The 23,880-nt window shown below is 43.7% G+C and overlaps 1 protein-coding gene across 1 annotated transcript in view; it reads right to left on the bottom strand.

Moving 5' to 3' along the window:
* LOC144509533 (adhesion G protein-coupled receptor B2-like) overlaps positions 1–23,880 on the bottom strand; it is a 962,811-nt gene that overhangs the window by 131,873 nt on the left and 807,058 nt on the right. The window contains exons 19-20 of the mRNA XM_078238437.1: positions 12,587–12,689; positions 3,103–3,253 (exon numbers count right to left, since the gene is read on the bottom strand). Coding sequence (XP_078094563.1) covers positions 3,103–3,253; positions 12,587–12,689 — 254 coding nt within the window. The remainder of the gene's footprint in view (positions 1–3,102; positions 3,254–12,586; positions 12,690–23,880) is intronic.

Here is a 23,880-nt window from a genome sequence, read left to right on the forward strand (position 1 = left end):
GGTGACGACAAGATCAAGTAGGTTTCTTCCCAGTATTGCTTTATCACCTGGATGGTAGATATGCCCTTCGGGACGTAATCAGCTTTGTCAGTTGTGCTCCGACTGAACAACTCTTGGTGATGAAAGATTCAAATCTCCCATTCAGAGTACATTCTGTGCTCTTGCTATCCTCAAGTGGTTGGGTGGTAGGTAGTAATTAACAGTAAGTTTCTTTGTCCATATTTGACCTGATGCCATCAGACTTTATGGGAGCTGAAGTTACTGTTGAGGATTGCCTGCACCTCTCCCTTCCAATTGTGCCACAATATCTGCTGAGTATTTCCTACCGGTGGGTTAGGACAAATCAAGAAATGGTGATCGAGGAGTCTGGAATGTTGTCTAAAGGGTTCGATTCGGAGTACGACAAATAAATAAAGTCAGAGAATTTGGTGTCATGGGACAAGTGACAGAATGGATTGCCAGCTGTCTTAAGGGGAGAAGGCAGAGGCCAGGATTTTACGTTGCCGCCACAGCATGTCTTCCCTGGGAGATGCTCAGGGCCATTTGAATTGCCATTTTCTTTGGTGGGACAGTAATGTCCTGCTGGGTGAGTGGGGCCACAAATTCCTGGCTAGAGAGTCAGGGGATTTCACCTGGAATAAATGCTGTACTATTTTATTGGAGAATTTAAAGGACTCACCAGGACAAAAACAGTATGGAAATCTTCCTGGGGTCTTCTGTCCATAGAATCCCTACAGTGCAGAAGCAGACAATTGGGCCCATAAAGTCTGCATCGACTGTCCGAAAGAGCATCCTATCTCCATAACCCTGTGCATTTACCATGACTAATCCACCTAACCTGCACATTTTTGGACTGTGGGAGGAAATCGGAGCACCCACAGGAAACCCATGCAGACGCAGGAAGTACATGCAAACTTCACACAGTCACCCAAGGCTGGAATCAAACACAGGTCCCTGGCAGTGGGGCAGCAGTGCTAATTACTGTGCCACCGTGCCACCCTTTTTACACTGAAGTCAAGCTTGATTGATGATACCTGACAAAGCCAGATTGCATAAATTTGAATTTGAAACATAAATAGCCCAGGATAGCAGGAATGGGAACATGGTCACGCAATAGGTAATGATCTGATTAGCACTTAGATCCAAGCTGAAAGTTAGAAGTCACTGTTGACTGCAGTTTGGCATCAATCATTGAAATGATCCCTCAACATTGATCACAGCTCATTCCAGGAAACTGCTGACTTACACATTTATCCCTGACATAGGTTGAGCAGTTCTTTTGTTTACTCCTGAATCCAGGAAGTTGAGCTTCTACAATGTTGTAGTGAAATGGTAATATTTCTTCTATTATACTTCAGGTTATTCAGCACACAACATAAAAAGATATTATTATAGACACAAATGCAGTGAATGCTGGAAGTTTGAAAGAAAAATAGAAAATGCTGGAGACAGCAGGACAGGCTGAATTTGTAGAGCAAGGTTTCAGCTCTGATGAAACATCAGCTGAAATTTTCTGCCTTCATAGATGCTACCTATGCTGCCTGAGCCACTGAGCATTTTCAGCATGTTCTGAGTTTTTATTAATATTTCCTTTAAACTAGTTATCCTCAATTACAATCTCCTGTACTTTTGAACATTCATTACTGCTTATGAAAAGCATACAAATAGAGTTTGGATTTAGTTCATTGCTTTGAGAAGCTGTTACTTGATGCATTCTAAGAAGCTTTCCTCAATCTTAGCAGGAATCCAGAGGTAATTAATATTATATCAGAATGACAATAAAGGATTTTCAATGAAAACATTAATTTGTCTGATTTCTTCAGGTGTTGAGGAAATTGCTGTGTATTTCTAAACATTGCTAAAGGGCGCTGAAACATGGACATTGATGAAAGAAGTTGCCAGGCTCTGAGATGCAGATTGGAGACACATGAAGAAGGTAAAAGGGATTAAAACTAAATGAATGAAGTGCTGTTGGCAATGATATAAGAAAAATCAAGTTTGATTGATGTTATTAAAGTGGAAAATTAATTACATTGGGGATGTTTTGATAAGGAATAAGATGTTAAAAGAGGTAATAGAAAGACAGAGGAAAGGAAAAAGACCAAATCGATTCTAGATTCCCTGAAGGATAGATCATGCAAGAGTCAAGCAAAATACAGAACACTTTGGAGAAGTGACCCAGAACCTTCCTCAGGTGGACCAGTGGTGGTAATGATATAATAAAACTGATGTTCAATTTCTTTTCGTTGTGCTAATAAGGTTGTCCAATTTGTTAATACTGATAATAATTGAAATGCCAACCATCCACCAGATACTTGGACTGGCAGTTCAATGTTTTATCTAATTTTGAACCTGTTATTTTAGCTGATAAAAATACATTAAACTATTGGTGACAGATAGCAATTGCAGAGGAAACCATAGCAATGAGGAGATATTTGTAATATTAGCACTCTTTTCACTGGAGCAAAGAAGGCTCAAAAGACAGTGAATGGAAATGAAGGTGAACATTAGAAAGACTATTTACTTTAATTTTGGAGAAAGATCATCAACTTTGAACTTGAGAGTAAGGAGAATTTAGGAGAAATTACAGTTTTTAGAATTAGAATCCTTTGCCACAGAGAATGGTTTGGTGAATTTGTTGAAGGTAAACAATTGAACCAGGAGAAAATACAGTTCTATTATGCAGAAAGTCAATGGTTTAACTTTGGCTCGCTCTAGTATACAGAAATGTTTAGCCAAATCATTATTCTGCGCTGTACACTTTTATGGTTCAGTGTTCACTTGCATATGAGTGTGACAGGATGATAACCAAAAACAAAACAAATTCATTATAAAAACAGTGGCAGTGTTGAATCACATATTAACTGATAAATCGTTGCTTCATTAGTGGTTTTTCTTATTGAAGGATGAATATAATAGAGCATCTCCAATGGCCAAGGGAAACAAAATTTGCTGCAGAGTGATTTTGACAATGTAATTAGTATCAAGAAACAGTCAATGTCTTTGGTCAGATCCGAACCATTTGCTTTGAGTTTAGAATTTTAACAGTTCCTTTGCAAATTGCACATGATATGCATTTTATTTGTAAAGACAGTCACATACCCCAGCCAAGGCAGAGAAAGCGTTTCCTTATCAGCCTGGTCCTAATTTTTCCCAGCACAGCAAGATAGGACTGCCAGGCTTCTGTCAACACCCAACAGAAGGATGAAAGGAAAAAGAAATGCAGAAAAGCTGCTGTCATCATACACACACCCTGGAGAAAAGCAGGAAAAATGTTTTAAAGAACATTTGAAGCAGAATGACAATGCCTTACAAAGCCAACTAGGGTATACTCTGTGGGGAGCCCTGTACAAATCAGGCAGAAATCACCAAGACTTTTTTCATACCTTACTGAAACACAAGCTGGTTGATTATAATTTGCATATTCAGTTCAAAGTACTGCGGAGTGAATTTGAGTTTACTCCTAGTTAGAACATTTATTTACTTCTGCCACATTTAGCCAAATGAGGGAAGAATTACTTTGAATGTTTTGAGTATTGCACATAAAATGGATTCATATGAACATATTAGACAACTTTTATGTCCATCCATGTATAAATTGCTATCAAAATTCTATAGGTACAATTTTGGCTAGCATTATGATATTTCACCTACCTTTTTAAGTAAAAAAGCACCAAATCTTACAACATTTTACACCTGTGCCAACATGATAAACAGAAATAGGACTTGGTGATGGGAAAAAAGTGATATTTATCTAATAGCTCTGGTACAATACTGTAGTATAAATAGATGTCACCTGCACTATTGTACCATATCTCTTATTCAAATGTCACACAGACAGGGCAGTTGATTTGAGGCAATATGACATTCCATGGCAATTCCCATAAATTGCAATTTAGTGATTGTTCTGTCACACTTAACCTGAAGTTTAAATATGTAATGTATTTTACATAAAATCTGGTTTCTCTTCAACGTTTCCTGTTCTTTCTTGTCAAATTGAATTGCTGCATGAAAACACCTGTTAGGCAGAATTAGAAGTTGACTTCTTTCACATGCAATTCGCAGAAATCCCACAGCAGAACAACAGACCAATTCTTCCTATCTATGTATTATTCAGAATTCACCTTTGTTCATGTATTAAAGGATCTGCAATATCCACCTTACAACAAAAGGTGTTTCTTATCCCTCAACACTCATCTTGTTTACATAATGTTAACATTGCACACATTTTGTTTCCTTTTAAAATCCTGTACAATTCTACGATTTTAAAAAAAGTATTTAAATATAATTAAGAACTGTTTAATTTTGAAGCACTTGCAGCAGATGTCATGAGTAGGCCAGTATGTGATGACATGTCCATAATGCATTACAAAATTGGAATTAGATGCAATGGTATTACCCTCTGCTGGAGTATTCATTAACAGGAAACATCACTTACTGGATTTTCAAAGGGGGGCAACAACTTAACACCCATCTAAATTCTGGGCCTTGATACCGCGCCTGAACTATGTTGTTCTTGTAACACCATTTTTAAATGTAAGTGGACTGATTGGGCAAATTGGACCTCCTGCCCAATTAGAAACACCTCGAGGACCTGGAAACTACCAGTCTGACAGCAGTAGTAAAGTCAGGAGGCAGTCATATTGGTGGCTGCTACTGCCGTGTCAAGGACAGCAGGCAACTCATGAAGAGACAAGGAGGATAAAGGCAGTGCAAAGTGGCCATGGATGATAAGTTGAGCAACCAAACTTGACCTTGGCATGGATTAACCATTCAAATTTCAGAAAAAAGCACCAATGGAAACAGACTTCCTTTTGCCCCGTGTCAACCCTGACATCTGTGTATTAATGTGCATTAGACAATCTGGCTTCATCCGCAAAAAGATTGAAAATCCCATTCTGTAGCAGACAGACCCCTTAACATATTCCTTAAGGAACTTAAGGGGTTGTAAATTGATAGAGAGCTGGTTTCCTGTTCCCTCCACCTGCTGGCCATTTGAAAATTGCAAACAGTTTGAGGTGGTGGAATCCAGTGCCGCCCTTTTCAAATCCGACCTGCATCCTTTCCTTACTCACTGGCAATTGAAAATCCAGCCCCATCAATTTAAGCACTCAACATGCTTAACACCTAAGGAGGTGTTCTATAGAAAGAAATTACCACGTTTTAGAACATTAGTTGTCTCTATAAAAGAAAACAAGCACTCGCAGAGAAGCAATTACACATTATAGATATGGCCCACATAATCTGAATCTGAGCAGCTGGTCAATTTAATAAGAAGGCTGCACTAATGCGGTTCCATTGGGGTACTTAATAACTACTTGGGTCACACCACATTGAAACAGCTTTCTCAAAACATCACAAAACAAACTCATTACTCTTCTATTCTGGATCTTTGTAGCCAATAGTGAAGAGGAGAATCTGAACGAATGCATTACTTTCAGAAGATGGTAGTCGGGAACCAAATTGGAATTATATGGGATGAGAAGGCACCGTGAGCGATATTCAGTTGAACACAAAAATATACGAGGTTTATTGTTTTCAGTACTGGCTATATACGAGTAGAAAAATGATGTGTTTGTCTCAGTTGCCAGAAGTTTCCTTACATTGGGAACCAACTATATTCTGCATCACAGATCATCTAAATTTTGATAAGGAAAATGTGAATTTGATTGCAAAAATATTCAGAATGTAAAGATTCTGGTCCACATTTGTGTGTTTATTAAATCTGAGAAGTGAACCATGTGGTGTGTAAACAGCACTAATAATTACAGTCTAGTTTTTTAATAGTTGAGGCTAAACCATCTTCTACCCCAGGCTGTAATTGAGGCCTTTACCAGCATGCTTACTCAGCAAGGAGGGATGTAAGAGCAACCAACCAGCCAGTTTTCATCTCTTCATGTAGAGAAACAACTAATCACTGCTTACTTCCTCCCAGCATGTCTGAGCTTGAGAATGAATGGTGTGAGAACTGACACTGTGCCACTTCATTGCTGTTCTAACATGCTGTGCTAATTCTAGCTCAAACGATATGGCCAAAATGCAATCACTAAACGTCAATTCAGATGTTTATGAATTTATTGTACTTGCAAAATTACAGGGTAGTGTTATCAGTGTTCACTAACTAGCAGGGTGGGATCTACCTTACCTAACTGCATTCGCACCTATGTTGTCATAGAGAAGCTCCTGCAATAACGTCTCTTTCCACATCTAGATTACTACCCCTCCTACTTGTTAACTACTTAATGTCACCAGCTACATTAACTGGACACTTGGAAAATAATTATACGATTGGGTAGAGGCAACATGGATTTATGAAAGATAAATCATACCTGATAAACTTGGGGAGTTTTTTGGGGCTGGTGATCTGTAACATCGATAAAGGAGAACCAACTGATGTTGTATATTTGGATTTTCAGAAGGCTTTTGATAATATCGAACTCAAGAGGTCAGGAGACAAAATTGGAGCACATGGGATTGGGGGTAATGTACTGTTTGGATTGAGAATTGGTCAACAGACAGAAACCTGAGGGGGAATAAATGGGTCATTCTCAGGTTGGCAAACTGTTACTAGTGGAGTATTGCAAGTACAGTGCTGAGAACAACTGTTCACAATCTGAATAAATTATTTGGATGTGGGGACCAAATGTAACATTTCCAAAATTGCTGATGTAATTTTAAGTGTTTTTACTGTTGGACATTGAACAGGATACTGTTCACTGAAGCTAAGGGCAGACAGGGTGAAATTGGCCAGAGAAAAGCCAGATATCTGAAGCAATCATAAGGTTAGTGTCCTTATTCTAGGCTTTGGAGCAATAGTATTTGGTTGGGGACAGAGTATCTGAGAGACTGTGACAATCTTGAAAACATGTGGTGAATCAAGACAAAGGAATTACTATAAGGAGAGTTGGGAATCCTGGATGTGGATCCTTGTTGGGAACGGTTGAGACAAAGCATTGTTTGAAGGATGATTCTAAGACGTGTCTCTCAGACTGGAGTGTGGAAACCAGAGTCCAGAGAGATCAGTTGGCTCAATGTGACAAACATTTAGGGAGAATTTGAGGAGAAATTCATAGACGTCCGATTGGGTGACGCCTGACATTGGGTTTCAGAGTGGGATGTTGTCTGACCACACTTAGCCTGTTGGATTACAGGGGATATGTTTACTGAGAACATTAGCGCACACAATATATTTTGAAACCTGCATTGTCCTTAAAATCTGTGTACATTTCTGACGATAAGTGGGAGTTAAGGATTATTGTATTACAGTGAAGCTTTTCAGAGAAACATAAAAGATAGGAGCAGGAGGAGGCCATTTGGCCCTTCACGCCTGCTCCGCCATTCATCACAATCATGGCTGAACGTCCAACTCAATAGCCTAATCCTGCTTTCTCCCCATAATCTTTGATCCCATTCGCCCAAGTGCTATCTCTAGCCACCTCTTGAAGACATTCAATGTTTTGGCATCAACTACTTCCTGTGGTAATGAATTCCACAGGCTCACCACTCTTTGGGTGAAGAAATGTCTCCTCACCTCTGTCCTAAATGGTCTACCCCGAATCCTCAGACTGTGACTTCTGGTTCTGGACTCCCCCAACCATCAGGAACAGTCTCCCTGCATCTACCATCATGTTTCATAAATGTATTTTTTGTTGTTAGAAGCTGTTTTGTAGTCCTGTGACTATGTTTATCCATGTTTGGGGGGGGGGGGGGGGTGGTAGAAACGATCTTACCAAAGAAGTTCTAAGTCCAGAATGAACGGGACAGTTTCAGATCAGTTTCTTTGGCAAGGCCACGAGTCAAATCTTATGCATTCTTTGCAAAAAAACCCTAGATCTGATTTCTGCCTATACAGGGGTGTGGGCGGGGCGTCGCTCGCACGGAAGCCGGCTGATAGCATCAGAGGGCACAATTGTGCCTGTGCAGGACTCTGCTCTGAGAGCAGCAGAGACCTGTCACTGCCTCTGCTGCTGTAGCCAGCAGGCCTCCGGAGCTTAAACCAGGTAAACCCCTGCTACCACAGGGCCCCCCCAGCTGTTCATTCCCATCAGGCAGTGCCAGGGTTCCAAGCAACCCCCCTTGACCCTGACCTCCTGGACAGGGCCTCAATGGCCTCTGGTTCTATTGGCAATGTCATCATGTTTGGTCCCCGTTGATGAGGGACCATATGTGATCCCCCGCTGGAGAGAATCTCCCCCAGCGAGGCAACACAAGCAAATGAGGCCGTATGATTGCATCCCTGGCTCACTAATCACATTTGAATGAGAATTTAAATAATTTATTTAGCCTCGCACCGGAAATGGGTGTGAGGCTCAACACGCCAGCTATCTGATGGCGGTAATATTGTGAGAGGCGAGATATCAGGCATGAACTTGATCTCTCGACTCTTTTGGGATCTTACCGACTTGCCCTGCCCATCGGCCAGTGGGGCACAACAGTAAGATTGCCCCATTAGTTTTTTGAGCCAGGGTTCCATTCTGATATTTTCCCATCCAGTAATAACACCAACTGGGACTATAACAATATAGTCAATGGAATATAGAATCCCTATAGCGCAGGAGGAGGCCATTCAGCTCATCGAGCCTGCACCAACAACAATCCCACCCAGCCCCTATCCCCATGTATTTATCCTGCTAATCCCAGTAACCTACATATCTTGAAACACTAAGGGGCAATTTAGCACAGCCAATCAACCTAACCCACACATCTTTGGACTGTGGGAGGAAATCGGAGTACCTGCAGCAAACCCATACAGACACAGGGAGAACGTGCAAACTCCACACAGATAGTTACCCAAGGCCGGAATTGAACCCGGGTCCCTGGCACTGTGAGGCAGCAGTGCTAGCCACTGTGTCACTGTGCCGCCCATATCATGTGAATAAGTGTGAAGCTATCAACTTTGAAAGAAAAGGCAGAGTATTTTTTAAGTGGCGATGTTGGCTTATTTCCAAAGTTAGCATGCAGTTATAGCAAGTCATTAGGAAAGCAAATGGTATGTTGGCCTTCATTACTAAGGGAATTGAATATAGGAGTAAAGATGTCTTGCTGAAATTGTGTAGAGCTTTGTTGAAAGTATTGTGTACAGTTTTGGTCTCCTTATCTAAAGAAGGATATATTCTTATAGAGGAAGTGCAATGGAGGTTAACCAGACTAATCCCTGGGGAGAGATTGCATAAAGTGGGTCTGTATTCTCCATTTGGAAGAATGACAGGTGATTTCATTATAACTTAAAATTAATATAGCCTGACATGATATAGATAGGATGTCTCTTGCTGGTGAGTCTAGAACCAGAGGGCACAGTCTCAGAATAAGGCGCAAGTCATTTAGGACTGAGACGAGGAGGAATCTCTCCACTCAGAAGGTGGTGAATCTTTAGTATTCTCTACCCCAGGAGGACTGTAGAAACTCAATCATTGAGCAGATTGAAGGCAGAAATCGATTTCTGAACACTAACGTTATTAAGGGATATCGAGATAGTGTATAAAATGGTGATGGAATAGATGATCAGTCGTGATCTAATTGAATGGTGGAGCAGGCTCGAATGGCCAACTCCTGCTCCTATTTCCCGCTGTTCCAACTTCAGATTCCATATTTATGTTCAATATACCCAGCTCTACCTGATTATCACCAATCCAGACCCCTTTGTTGCCTGTTGTTAGTGTCATTTTGAGTACAGTGTGTTCTTATAAGCTTTTTCTTTCCCCTATGTAATTGTTTTACTGGCATCTGATGAGGGTTCTGAGCATATGTGGCTTTTGGAGGATTTTTCAGTCTGCAAGTGTTCTGCAAATGAGACTGCTTTACCTGTGTTCCTGTTTTCATAGTTATTACTGTTCTGCTGAGTTACTGTTATTGTTAAATTCAGTTATTTATATAAAGATCATTCTTTGAACACCACATTCAAATACCTTATGTATCCAGTATCGATGAATAGAAATTTCCTCCAATTAAAATTGGGAAGACAAAGCATTATATTTACTCCCCTGCGGAAATTCTGGTTCCTAGTCACTGCCTCCCTCGGCAATGTTTGAGGCGGGACTAGACTGTTCCCAATCTCAGAATTTTATTTTACTCAAAACCCTGATCCGTGCTTTTGTCACCTTTGGACACAGCTATTTCCAGTGCCTGCCAGGCCTACCTTCTAACCTAAAAACTTGAGCGAATTCAAAACTCTCCCTGTACTCAATCTCATATTAATTCTCAGTCACCCAGTATCCCTTTTCTCTCACACCTATATTGGATCATGATTCAGCAATGCCTTGATTTTAAAATTAACATTCCTGTAGGAATATCCCTCCATGGCATCTCCCTCCCTAAATTATAGTCTCGTGTAGCTCTATTATCCTCCACAAACTCTACATTTCTCAATCCTGGCCACTTTTGCATACTCAATTTGAATAGTTTCAGCATTGCTGGTGTGTTTTCAGTTGCCTCGACCCTATACTCTGGAATTTCCTGCTGGCACCTCTCTGCTCACTACACCTCACTCTCTCCATAAGATGCTCCTTGAAATTTAACACTGACCTAACTTTCGGCCACCAGGACTAATAAGCCCTGATGACTTGATGCCAGATTTTGTCTGATAACGCTCCTGTGAAGTGTCTCAAGATATTTTATTAGGATTTTGACCATTTAAAGACAGTCTGAATCAAGAGCATCCTGACTTATCCTCACACTCAACTGAAGAGATTTTGAGATTTGATTAACTTGTGCACTGCTGACACCCGGATCACAACCACCTCCCACTGCTCTTAAACTATCAGACTGTTTTATCTGGATAGAGTCCCTACAGTACAGAAGGAGGCCATTCGGCCTATTGAGTCTGCACCAACTCTCCAAAAGAGCATCCCGCCCAGGCCTGATCCCCGTATCCCATGTACTTACCACACTAACCTACACATCCTGGGACATGAAGGGGCAATGGCCAATCAACCTAACCTACACACTTTGCACTGAGAGGAAACCAGAGCACCCAGAGGAAACCCATGCAGACACGGGAACAACATACAAACTCCACACAGACAGTCACCCAAGGTCAGAATTGAACCCAAGTCCCTGGTGCTGAGAGGCAGCAGTGCCCACTGTGCCACCATTCTGCCCCCCGCCTGCTCTGATCATAGAAATCATAGAATCATAGAAACCCTACAGTGCAGAAGGAGGCCATTCGGCCCATCGAGTCTGCACCGACCACAATCTCACCCAGGCTCTACCCCCACATATTTACCCGCTAACCTACGCATCTCAGGGGCAATTTTAACCTGGCCAATCAACCTAACCCGCACATCTTTGGACTGTGGGAGGAAACCGGAGCACCCGGAGGAAACCCACGCAAACACGAGGAGAATGTGCAAACTCCACACAGACAGTGACCCGAGCCGGGAATCGAACCCGGGACCCTGGAGCTGTGAAGCAGCAGTGCTAACCACTGTGCTACCGTGCCGCCATTAGTGTCATTAGTATTGTATTGAAGGAGGCATTCAGCCCAATGAGTTCATGCCAGCTCTCTGTAGAGCAGCTTAGTCAGTCCTATTCCTCCAATCTATCCCTACAAATGATCATCCAATTTCCTTTTAAAGAATTCACCTGGCATGCATTGGAATTTCTCTTGTTGTTTCCTCATATTTGCCATATCCCTATATCCCTTGTTATCCGGGAAACGTGGCTTTGATTTCTCTACCTTTCCCCCTCGTGGGGCAATATTAGGATGGCCAAAGCCATTGTCTTTGCTCCCCGCTACAAAAGTCTTTTTTCTACCTCCTGACTCTATTGCTCTCCCTAGTAGTTATCAAAGGCTGAACCAGACTATTCCAAATGTTGGTGTCATATTTGACACCCAGCTTAGCTTCTGATCACTTATATGCCATCACTAAGACCGCCTATTTCCACCTTGAATCATTACCCAATTCTGTCTCTGCTTCAGTTATCTGCTGCTGAAACCTCATACATGCTTTTCTTACCTTTAGACTTGACTGATCAATGCATTCCTGGCCAGACTTCCATATTATTTTCAATACCTCAATTTAAAAATTCTCTTCCTTGTTTCCAAGTCTTGCCCTTTCTATGTCTGTAACCTCCTCTGGCCCCATGTTCCTCCGAAATATCCACACGCCTGTAATTCTGGTCACTTGAGCCTCCCCCATGGTGGCCTTCAACTGCCTAGTCTCTGAAAGTCCCTTCTTTAACCTTACCAGCTCTCTAACGATCTTTCCTTCTTTAAGACTCTCCTTAAAACATACCACATTGACCACACTTTTATCCATCTGCCATAATGTTATCTTGGCCATCTGGAAAGCACCTTGAAAAATGCTGTATAATTATAATTTGTCATTGTTGTTGATGGTTTATTCTTCCAAATGCAAACTTCTTATTGCAAAACTTTCACCTCGATTCATTTTAAAACCTGTAAGCTGAACCCTGTGACCTAAAGCACCACTTATCTGAAAAAGGTCAGTAGATGCAATCCTCCAGCTTAAATCAGGATAAAACTGTACAATTTGAATTTTGCAATGATCTTGGATCGTTATGTTGGTTAACACTCCTTCACCACAATTCATTTTTCTGAACCACAAATACTCCCCTTTGCTCTTACCTTGCTGTGTATCTGTGTTTGACCAACCAAAATTAGGATGTTTGATGCCATTATAGACAAGCAAAAGTTGAGTAGAATAATGGATCGCTCTGATTTTATGAATCTGTGGAAACATAATTCAAAAACCACACAAATTACATAATATGTGCTGCATAATGTTCAATTACAAACCTCAATGCAGCTGAACATTTACATAGAATTATGCAGATTTTACAGCATAAAAAGAGATTATTCAATCCAACAAGTCCATGCTGATAGTTGCGCTCTATTTAAGTCCAATAATAGTAAATGAAAGAATAAGTTTGCCTTTAATCTGAAGCAAGTTTATTCTCAGAACATAAAATAAAGCTTTGAAAAGTAATGCTGACACAAAACATCAACTCAGTTTATCTCGCCACAGATGCTGCCGGACCTACTGCAGAGGTTCAGGGCACGATCCTACCCAAAAAGTCTGAAACAGGTTTCACACCTGGTTTTTTGGGCGAGTTCGGCACTGTGATCTTACCACACACTGTCAGATTTTTTGACTGCAGGGAGATTCACATCGGCTGGAGGGGTGGACATAGCCTAAGCTCGCCGGGGAAACCAGCTTCAGACCGCTTGGACACCATGGGCCCAATTTTACCATTCCGCACTCGCCTTCATACCGGTTCCCCCTTTACCAAGGCCCGAAAATGGCTGTGATCGGCTCACTTGGGTGTGACGGCCATTTAAATGCATTCATTTCAATTGACTTAATGGGCTGCATGCCCGACTTTAACCATCGCGTTCACCCATCCGGAATTGGTGCGAAAAAGACATGCTCCATATAAGTCCGATTTGGGTGCTCCAGTTAGTGAGGAGGTAAAGGCCGAGCGTCCGACGGCTCTCTGCTTGAAACCGGCGGAGGAGGCGGGGAGGGAGAGAGGGTGGGTCTGCTGCCAGTCTGCTTGATATCAGTGGCGGGGAAAGGGGGGGTCCGCTGCCACTCTGCCTATGATGAGCGGCGGGGAAGTGGGGTCTGCTGCCACTCTGTCTGTGACCAGTGGCGGGGAAGGGAGGTCCGATGCCACTCTGTCTGTGATCAATGAGGGGAGGGGCAGGGTGTGGGAGGGGCCCACGATCGGTCTGGGTGGCGGGGTATGGGGTATAAGGGGGTCAGTAATGTTATGGGGGTGGGGCAATGTCTGTGGGAGGCCAGGGGGAGGCATTATCCGGCCTGGGAGGGATGTGGCAGGGAAGAAGCATTCCATCTTATTTTTGCCCATGTGCAGTTGGAGGCGCTGATCAGAGCTGCAGGACTTTGGGCGCATTAAGCCCCACCCACAGGTTTGTGCAGCACGATTCGGACTCATTGATATTTTTGCAGGCAGCGTGCATATGGGGGTGCCTCAGAACAGGTCTAAAGTAGGATCTGAAACACTCCTAGTTTCAAGTCCACCCAGCACTTAGAATCAAATCGTAAAATAGGGCCCTATAGCTCAGGATGCCCCGCTCTCTGAGAGAACTGAGAGACTTCCTCCCAGCCCCCTCCCCACCGTGGACATTGAACTCCCTCCTCACCACCGTTGGCGGCAAGTTCTAACCCACATCAACATGTATCACCAGCATCGGGGCATCAGGAACCTTGTGACGAGATCCCTGGCAGAACCCCTATGCCTCTCCCCACATGGTCCCACCCCACTCATCCCCCCCCCCACCCCACTCCACTTAGGCCACACCCTTTGACAATGTCTCTGGCACACTTAAGGTGTCCAATCGGGCAGTGGCAGGCTGGCACTTTCCAGCCATGCCCCCAAACACCCGAGGACTTCAATGGCCTCCAGTCCCCCTGGCATTGCCATCACACCTGGTCTCCGCTGATGGCTGACTGGTGCAGTGAGCCGGTAAGTCTAAAATGGAGAGACTTTAGGAGATAAAGGTTAAAACGGAAAGACTTCGGGAGATAGGTTTTAAAACTGTGGGTCTTTGGGAGATAAGAGGTTAAAACAGCGAGACTATGTGAGGGTGAGGGAGAGTTTAAGACAGCAAGACTTAAATCCGAGCAACTTCGGAGAGTTTAAAAGAACGCAAGAGAAAAGTGGTTTCAGTGAGTTTAAATGAGGGTGAGAGGAGAGGGACTTCAGAGTTGAAAGGAACACAAGGAGAGCGGCTTCAGCGAGATTAAAGGAGTGTGAGAGGTGAGTGGCATCAAAGAGTTTAAAAGAGTGCAAGACGTGAGTGGAAAAATGGCTTTGGTGAGTTGAAAAGTGTGTGAGAAGAGAGTGGATTTGGATAGTTTAAAAGAGTGTTAGATGTGATTAATGTGTGCAAATGATATGTATAGACATTGTGTTTTTTTTATGTTTCAGAGAATGTTGTAAAGTTCAGCTTTTTTCCCACAGAAAGCCAGTATGTTTGGGACAGGTCAGATGCTAGGAGAGCAGAATAATTACTCATTTCAAACTTGCAAGTAGTTATGATAAGTAGAGTTAATGAACATTTTACTTATGTTCCCATGGGATTTCAGATTAGAGTGACTGACAGGTTAATATGGTGTTGGATACTGAATCTATAGCAAAAAGAAACAGGCTTTTGTGGAAAGGAGTAAGAGTTTGGCTGTTGTGGTTGAAGTTAGGAGAGTTTTGCAGGCTTCTGAATGCTCTATATCTCTCTGAAAACTTCAAGGCTGTTTACACTCATTATAGCAAATATATTTGAGATTGCTAACTATATGTAAAGTGGGTTTAAGAATGTTGCTGATTTGGGACTGAAATACTGATAAGTTAGAAATTAGAGTTGTTTATTTTTATGTTTCAAGATTGTTCAACTGTTAAGAGTTGAGCTGCTTCACAGTGGCACAATGGTTAGCACTGCTGTCTCAGGGTGTCAGGGACCTGGTTCAATTCTGGCCTTGAGTCGATGTCTGTGTGAAGTTTGCACGTTCTCCCCGTGTTTGCTACAGATCCAGTATCCAACATCACATTAACCTGTCAAAAGAATGGGTTTCCTCAGGGTGCTCCAGTTTTCTCCCACAGTCCAAAGAGCAGTTTCAGAGAGTTTAAAATATGCTAGAGGATAATGGTTGGTTTTAGAGAGTTTAAAAAAGCACTTATGGAAAAACAGTTTTGGAAATTTTAAAAGAATGCAAGAGGAGAGCGGTTTCAGAGAGTTGAGAAGAGCCCGAGAGGAGAGTTTTGCCTTCAGAGAGTGAGGAGAGCGGTTTCAGAGAATATAAAAGAAGCGAGTGGCGAGTCTCTTCAGTGTTTAAAGGAACGGTGTCAGAGAGTTCAAACAGTGAGAGAGGAGCGTGACAGGGAGCCTCTTCAAAGCATTTAGAAGAGCGAGGGGAGAGCAGTTTCAGAGAGTTTAACAGAGCGTGAGAAGAGAGTGCCCCCAGAGAGTTTAACAACGCGAGAGGAGAGCAGCTTCAGAAAGTTTATAAGAGAGCTGGTGAGAGTGGCTTCGGTAAGTTTAAGAATGTGAGATGAAAGTGGCTTCAGAAAGTTTAACGGTGTGAGCGGAGAGTAGCTCTGGAAACTTGGAAAGAGCGTGTGAGCAGAGCAGCTTTGGTACGTTGGGAAGAGCGTGGCTTCAGAGACTTTAGCAGAATGCGAAAAGAGAACATCTTAAGAGAGTTTAAAAGGGAGCAGGAGAGCAGCTTGGAAGCTTAAAGCAGAAATTTAAAATTCCTTGCTGCAGCAGACATTCTTTGCAGCACTTTTGGAAGGCTAACTTCATATGTTAGAGTGTACTGTCAGTAGGGTGAGCCAGATCTTTTAAAATTCAGGCTACAGTAAGTTGTGAGAAATCTTTAAATAATTCGGAGTACTGAGTGCAGTTTGAAAACTGGTGAACTGGCTCGCCATCTTGAAATCCAGAAAGCTTTTAAAGCAGAATCTACACATTTAAAATTTTGAACGCAGATCAAACTTCCACATTTACAAATTAATTCAGACTAATCCCAGGCCCAAACCAATCACAAAATTGGGGACTTTGGAGGAAAAGATTTTTAAGATAGAACTTCACTTCAGGTTTAGTAAAACTGAAATGCACAGAAGGCTCAGAGATTATTCACTCGGTCGAGACTGCAAACCCAGAAGACACATAACCATGCTCCTTGTGTGAGATCAAATACTTGGGTTCTCATTTTGGCATATAGACATTTCAGTCAATGGCCATTTAACAACTTTTTAAATTAGACACAGGGGCCAGCCTAAAGTTCCTGTTAGATAAAGATTCCTTCTGTACTGTAGGAATTCTATGATTTGTGGTTAAAAGACCTGTGGCTTCAAACAACTCAATTCTGTGGGCTCAGAGGCGTCCAACTTCTAGTCTTTGGTATGATCCTGGAACCACTCAGCAATGACAGAAAATAGATCTCTGAGTTGATGTACGTCATCCATAACCAGTCTTTCATTCTCCTGAGCAAGGATGCCTGCATGGCCTTGGATCTTGTCAAAACTGTAAGATGAGGTAAAGCCACCTTTTAATGGACATTAATACAATATGTGGAATGTGGACAAAACTGGCTGAAATATGGACAAAAGTTCTGTGTTTCAAAACACATGGACTTAAAATGGCTGCAGACAAGACGACAAGATATCGACAAAGAGATATGCAGCCTTATCAAATCCATCTAGGAGTTGCTTGAGCAGACAAAGGATGATGAGTCATGGCAAAACTAGCCTACTAGTTATGCAAAACTGGCCCTTCTGTACCTGGCTAACAATGCCACCCATTACAATATCTATGGATAGTACACATTATAGACTCCAAGTTGTCCGCGAAATCCAACAGGCTTGGGCCCAGGCTGTGTCTTGCAAAACCATCTCGATGGGAAAGCGATCAACAACTCCTGAGTACAATCAAACCCATTTCACACCTCGTCAGCCGCACTCATCAAAATTCAACCGACTGTTGGGAGAAGCCTGCCAGAAATTCAAAGGCTGCATCTTTTTAAAATTGGAAAAAGACAAAGGACAAGAGATTCTTTTAGCCTGAGCACACGGGTGATTCACTTCTCCTCAAATACAGCCGGGGACTCTTCTCCAAGCAGAAAAAAACAACTTTGACTGAGCCACAGCCTTGTTCCTTATCAAAAGACTCTAAAATTACTCTTCAACCACCAAAGAAAGAAATTCAACAAGTATTTACCAGCAAGGATCCAGGATACAAGATACTGCATTTTCGGAAACAACCCCAGACTGAAGGCCTGGGCTGCAATGCAAAGATTTTTATACCTACCTGACCACACGACCAAGGTGCGTGTCCCTTGAAGGCAAGACAGCCCTGACCTTTTCTTAAAGACAGCACTGCTTCTTTGACTCCAGGAGTGGTGAGTATAATCTACAGTCTCCAGAAATCCCCAATCAGCCAAGTGTTGAGGAGGGATGGTTGGTATTTGTATAAAATCGTGTAAACCTAAAAATATCTGTTGTGTCATTATATCTTTTCCTTCCATAGCATAGTAACTGGTTGTGAGTGCATGTTGACAGGTCTGATTAATTTCATTCCTTCCTGAATAAAACTTGGCCTTTTGTGTCACCCACTCATCTCTCTTTTCTTACTGGTGTATCACTGAGTTAGAACATCATTCTTATATCTAGAACCATAGGGGTTCGGGCACCTCAAACGCTCACTCAAGCAGGTTCGCTAGTCAGGCATAAACATTGGATCGTTTTCTCTCTCCTGCGAAATTGTCCCAGTGTGACACTGCCACTGTTTCCTCCATCTGTAGGAGAGAGACACACATCCAAGAGTGGTAGAGGAGACCCCCTACAAAATGATAGATGATAGCAAGACAACCACTGTCATTAACCAAACAGAACTGCAGGTTCCTGAGTACTCAGACAAAGGGATACACACCCTCTGTCAAAATCAAACTGAAGAGGTGGGAGTCATGTGACATAACCCCTTGGCTGTAATATTGCCTTGTTGTACTAAGAAACCTCAGTGTGTCATTTTTATCATCTGCAACAGCAGTACAGAAAAAGGAGTCTGTCCAGCTTGCCTGCCCATATCTACATTGTTTCAACTGGAACTTCTGTACCATCACCCAAAAGGTTGATACTTCTCTACGTGCCTTTCTCAATTTGGAAGTCAACTCTACTGGGGCGGCACGGAAGCACAGTGGTTATCACTGCTGCTTGACAGCTTCAGGGACCTGGGTTCGATTCCCGTCATGGGTCACTGTCTGTGTGGAGTTTGCACATTCTCTCCGTGTCTGCGTGGGTTTCCTCTGGGTGCTCCGGTTTCCTCCCACAGTCCAAAGATGTGCAGGTTAGATTGATTGGCCATGCTAAAATTGCTCCTTAGTGACCTGAGATGCGTAGGTTAGAGGGATTAGTGGGTAAATATGTAGGGATATGGGGGTAGGGCCTGGGTGGGATTGTGGTCGGTGCAGACTCGATGGGCCAAATGGCCTCTTTTCTGCACTGTAGGGTTTCTATGATTTCTATGAAATATCAATTATCCAACATCAGTTCAGCCTGCCAGTCTCTGTGGATGAATACACCAATGGACTTTGTCTCTGGACACACGTGAAACAATACTCTTTTCTCTGTGAACTTTGCCTTGTAAATGGTTCTACCTCTATCCCCCTTTTATTGGATGAGTGCACAGTGGCAACATAGCAACCCTACTGCATTTTGAGTGTGCGCAAATAAACTAACCCTCTGATTTCATCCTAGTTCAAGTTTGGTGGGGTTAATAATAGAAGCTTGGATCACACCAAAACTGAGAGGTTGGTAAACAGGTTACCGCTTATAAAGGAGAAAGCAAATCAAAACATCTTTTTGTTTTTTGAAGGGATTATGAAAGCAGAAATCAGGGCTGTTTAAATTAAACCCCCCTTTTGTATCCTCTTTAGCCACAGGCGAGCTACCAAAGGATTGGAGAGTAGCTAACATTTTTCCTCTGTTTAAGAAGGACAGAAGAGACAATCTGGGAAATTACAGGCTTGTGAGCCTTACACCAGTGGAGGGGAAATTATTGGAGAAGATTCTTAGAGACAGGATGTCCTCACATCTGGAAGAGAATAGGCTTATTAGCAACATGGTTTTGTGAAGGGGAAGTCGTGTCTCACAAACTTGATTGAATTCTTTGAGAAAGTGACAAGAAAAATTGATCAGGGCAGGTCAGTGGATGTTGTATACATGGACTTTGGTAAAGCTTTCAATAAGGTCCCTCATGGCAGGCTGATACAGAACATGAAGTCTGGTGAGCTGGAAAAATGGATACAAAACTGGCTTGGGCACAGAAAGCAGAGAACAGCAGTGGAAGGGTACTTTTCTAAGTGGAGGTCTGTGACAAGTGGTGTTCCATAAGGATCAGTGCTGGGGCCTCTGTTTGTAATATATATGGGATTTGGAGGAAAATGTAGGTGGTCTGATTAGTAAAATTGGGGGAGTAGCGAATTGTGAGGATTGTCAGAGGATACAGCAGGATATAAACCATCTGGAGATCTGGGCCGAAAGATGGCAGATGGAATTTAATCCGGGCAAATGTGAGGTGATGCAATTTGGAAGGTTATTTTTTATACTTTTCCAATTCAATCAAATCAAATCCAATTCAGAGTCTCCACAAGTTGAGACATTTCAGATCCAGGCTGACAAGACAGGGCAAGCGACCAAATCACCCTGTCCTGGGCCTGATCTACGTGAGCCAAGCTGATTGGAGAAGGGGGAGGTTCCTCCTCCAAGACTTGAGCTCATTTGCATCTTAGCCAAAAGGCCGAGATGCCACTTAAAAAAATTTGGAAGGTTTACTGCAGAAGGCAGGTATACAGTAAATGGTAGAGTCTTTAGAAATATTAGCATACTGAGGGGTCTAGGCATGCAGATTCACAGTTCCCTGAAGGTGACAACTCGGGTGGACAACGTGGTCAAGATGGCGTATGGCATGCTGGCCTTCATCGGGGGGCAATGAATATAGGAATTGGAAAATCATGTTGCAGCTGTATAAGACTTTGGTTCGGCTGCATTTGGAGTATTGTGTACAATTCTGGTCGCCACACTACTGGAAGGATGTTGATGCATTGGAAAGGGTGCAGAAGAGATTTACCAGGATGTTGCCTGGTTTGGAGGATATGGACTATGAAGAAAGGTTGAACAAACTTGGATTGTTTTCAATGGAGCATCGGAGGATGATGGGGGGGACCTGATAGAGGTTTACAAGATTATGACAGGCTTGGATAGAGTGGATAGTCAGAGTCTTTTTCCCAGGGTCGAAGGGTCAATTACTCAGGGGCATAGGTTGAAAGTGAGAGGGGGAAAGAGGCAAGTTTTCCACATAGAGGGTGGTGAGTGCCTGGAGGAGGTGGTGGAAACAGATTCTATAACAATGTTCATGAGGCATCTGGATAGATACATGAATAGGAAGGGAATAGAGGGATATGGACCACATAGAGGCAAGAAAATATTAGATTAGGGAGATTAGATTTTGCTGACACAAACTTGGTAGGCCAAAGGGTCTGTTCCTGTGCTGCATTGTTCTTTTGTCCCCCGAGGGGTTTCATGTGAGGTTGGATCCCAACCCCATTACTGTCACACTGGTTACAGTGCCATTTTTCTGCTGGACAGACTTAGTGGTTTATTGTGGACATGACATCCCAGTAACAGTAACAAGTACCAAATCTGGCAGCTGCTGCCCCAATCAAGGGAGCTTGGCAGGAGTTAACATGGCTCCTCACTGCATGAACTCTGCTCCCTACAATGGCCACCGGTCAGTGGGTGAGAAGCACAAGGGTGCTTCTCCACTGTTGTGCGGGTTAGGTTGATTGGCCAGGTTAAAAAGATGTGCGGGTTAGGTTGATTGGCCAGGTTAAAAATTGCCCCTTAGATTCCTGGGATGTGTAGGTTAGAGGGATTAGCGGGTAAATATGTGGGGGTAGAGCCTGGGTGGGATTGTGGTCGGTGCAGACTCGATGGGCCGAATGGCCTCCTTCTGCACTGTAGGGTTTCTATGATTTTTTTTTGTTGGCCTGAACTTCAAGCCATTCCAAGAAGGCAGTGCATCAGATATCCATCTGGGTGCATGCAGGTCAATTCTTCAAGGGTTTCCAATGGGTTCCATCTTACAACCATCCTTATGCTCTATGAGAGGACCGGAACGCAGAGCCAAATCTGTACATGTTGCAGTGGTCTTGAGGATCCATATCTGGGGGGGCTACCCATCTGGAGGGGCAGGCTCACGCCACACACCAATGACCACTGCGCTGGGCATGCAGAATGGATTGTGCATGATGCACTTGTGATGGTGTCCAGTTGGCAGCGTCCAGAGTCTTGAGTACACAGGTTGTTGGGAGAGATTGAAGGGCCTGTGATGGATAACCTTACATATTATCTTACACATTCTCTTGGTGACTCTACAATGTTTTAATCCTATGTGGCTTATTGCTACGTCTTGGTGCCCTTCCCCCACCCAGGATGCATATCTGGAGGTGGTCAGCTGAATTCCACGCACTATGGCCTGTGATGCCCTTGGCGGGCGTCCCCTGGAGGGCTGGGACCTGGAGGACCCCAGCTGAGTTATAGAGTCATATAGATATACAGCATGAAAACAGGCCCTTCAGCTGAACTCATCCATGTCGATCAGGTTTCCTAAACTGAACTAGTCCCATTTGCCTGCATTTGGCCTATATTGCTCTAAACCTTTTTTTCATCCATGTACCTGTCCAAATGTCTTTTAAATGTTGTATTTGTACCCGCCTCTACCACGTCCTCTGGCAGCTCATTCCATATATACACCACTCTCTGTGTGAAAAGATTGCCCCTCAGGTCCCTTTTAAATCTTTCCCCTCTCACCTATGCCCTCTAGTTTTGGACTCCCCTACTTTTGAGTGTCATGTATGTAGCTGTGCCACCCTGTGCAGCCCGCTTCCCAAGAGATGCACCAGGGTCAGGAAGGGGAAATTCAGAAGGACTTGGGACAGGTGGGGTCTCCTGGGTGGGGGTGCCGGCATGGGTTGCAGCAATTACTCCTTTCTCAGGATGCTTGTTAGTCCCTGGGTCACTTCATGGGATGGCAGGGCAGCTGAAGTGAGCTCCAATAGCCTCTGTCACCTGGTACTGGCAGTCCGGGAGGCCCAACTGTGTTTACACCATAGCATGTGAGCCCTCAATTATGGCTTTCTGAGTCTGGACGAAGCTCTGGAGTTCCCTCTGAGACTAGGCCAATCTCTTGAGGCACACAGCAATAGTCCTCTGTGATTAGCCCATTCTCTTGAAGCTCACAATCATGGCACTCGAACATGGTCCTGAGACCCTCAGCCATGGAACTTGGCCATGTCTTGGACCCTGTCACCCATGTCTACCATTTCTTGCCCCAAGCTTTCCACTGTTGTCATCACTTTTGCAGTGTTGATCTGGGTGCCATGCAATGTTGGCACAATCTGTGAAAGGTGTGTGATTCCTCCAAGCGACTTTGCAGTTGCTGGAATGCAGCTCACCCCCAGTCCTGCAATACCCAGCTCTGCCTCTGCATCTCCAACAGCTTCTAGGGAACTGTTCCCAGCAGCGCAGCATCTGGCGGGGGGCCAACTGTTTCTTTAACTCTGGCAGACCTCCGCCTTCCTGATCCGTTGGATATTCCCGCCCCCACCTGATGTGCATCAACAGCTATATGGTGCTCATCAGCAAGTGTCCCACCGAGGTGGCTGTACCGGAGCTGGTGGATGATGCCGGTGATGCCTGCTCAGTGCTTTCTTCCAAGGTGTTGATTGGGGCCACAGGGGGAGCTGACACCTGAGGGCCTGATCTCATCAGGTTCTGATCCTGCAAAAGAAGACATGTGGTTCAGTGCAAGGGAGGGACCAATATCTGGGCAGCTTGCAGCTACATGGAAAAGGTCATATGAATGAAGGTTTTGCTGCTCCTCACTTGTGGCGCACGCTGACCTGACTGTCGGTCACGGATCTCTCTATTGCCTCCCCTGACAGCTCCATCGTACGCTCCACAAAGGGCGTCAGTAGACACAGCTTGGAGACATCACTGCTAATCTTCTCCCGCTCCTTTCAATTATGTGCCATCTTATCATATGTAGACAAAAGGGGATGATTGAAAGCCTGATGTCTGGAAGAGCCTGGGGTGTCTGGGGCGGTTTTGGCAGGGGAAGGTGGCATATTTTGGCACCATGCCTTGCCAGGCTGTGGTTATTGCATGGGGTGCCAAAGGGGCTTGAAGACAATGCTGGGGGGGGTCGAATGCTGGATGGCCATGGGATCTGAGGTTGGGGTGGGGGGGGCGGGGTGGTTTGCACAAGAGAAGGATACTCAAACTTGCTACCTGAATGAAATCCTTCATTTTCCTGTGGCACTGGCCATTGGTCCTTTGTGT

This window comes from Mustelus asterias, chromosome 21 (genome assembly GCF_964213995.1).
Source record: "Mustelus asterias chromosome 21, sMusAst1.hap1.1, whole genome shotgun sequence".
Lineage (NCBI taxonomy): Eukaryota > Metazoa > Chordata > Chondrichthyes > Carcharhiniformes > Triakidae > Mustelus > Mustelus asterias.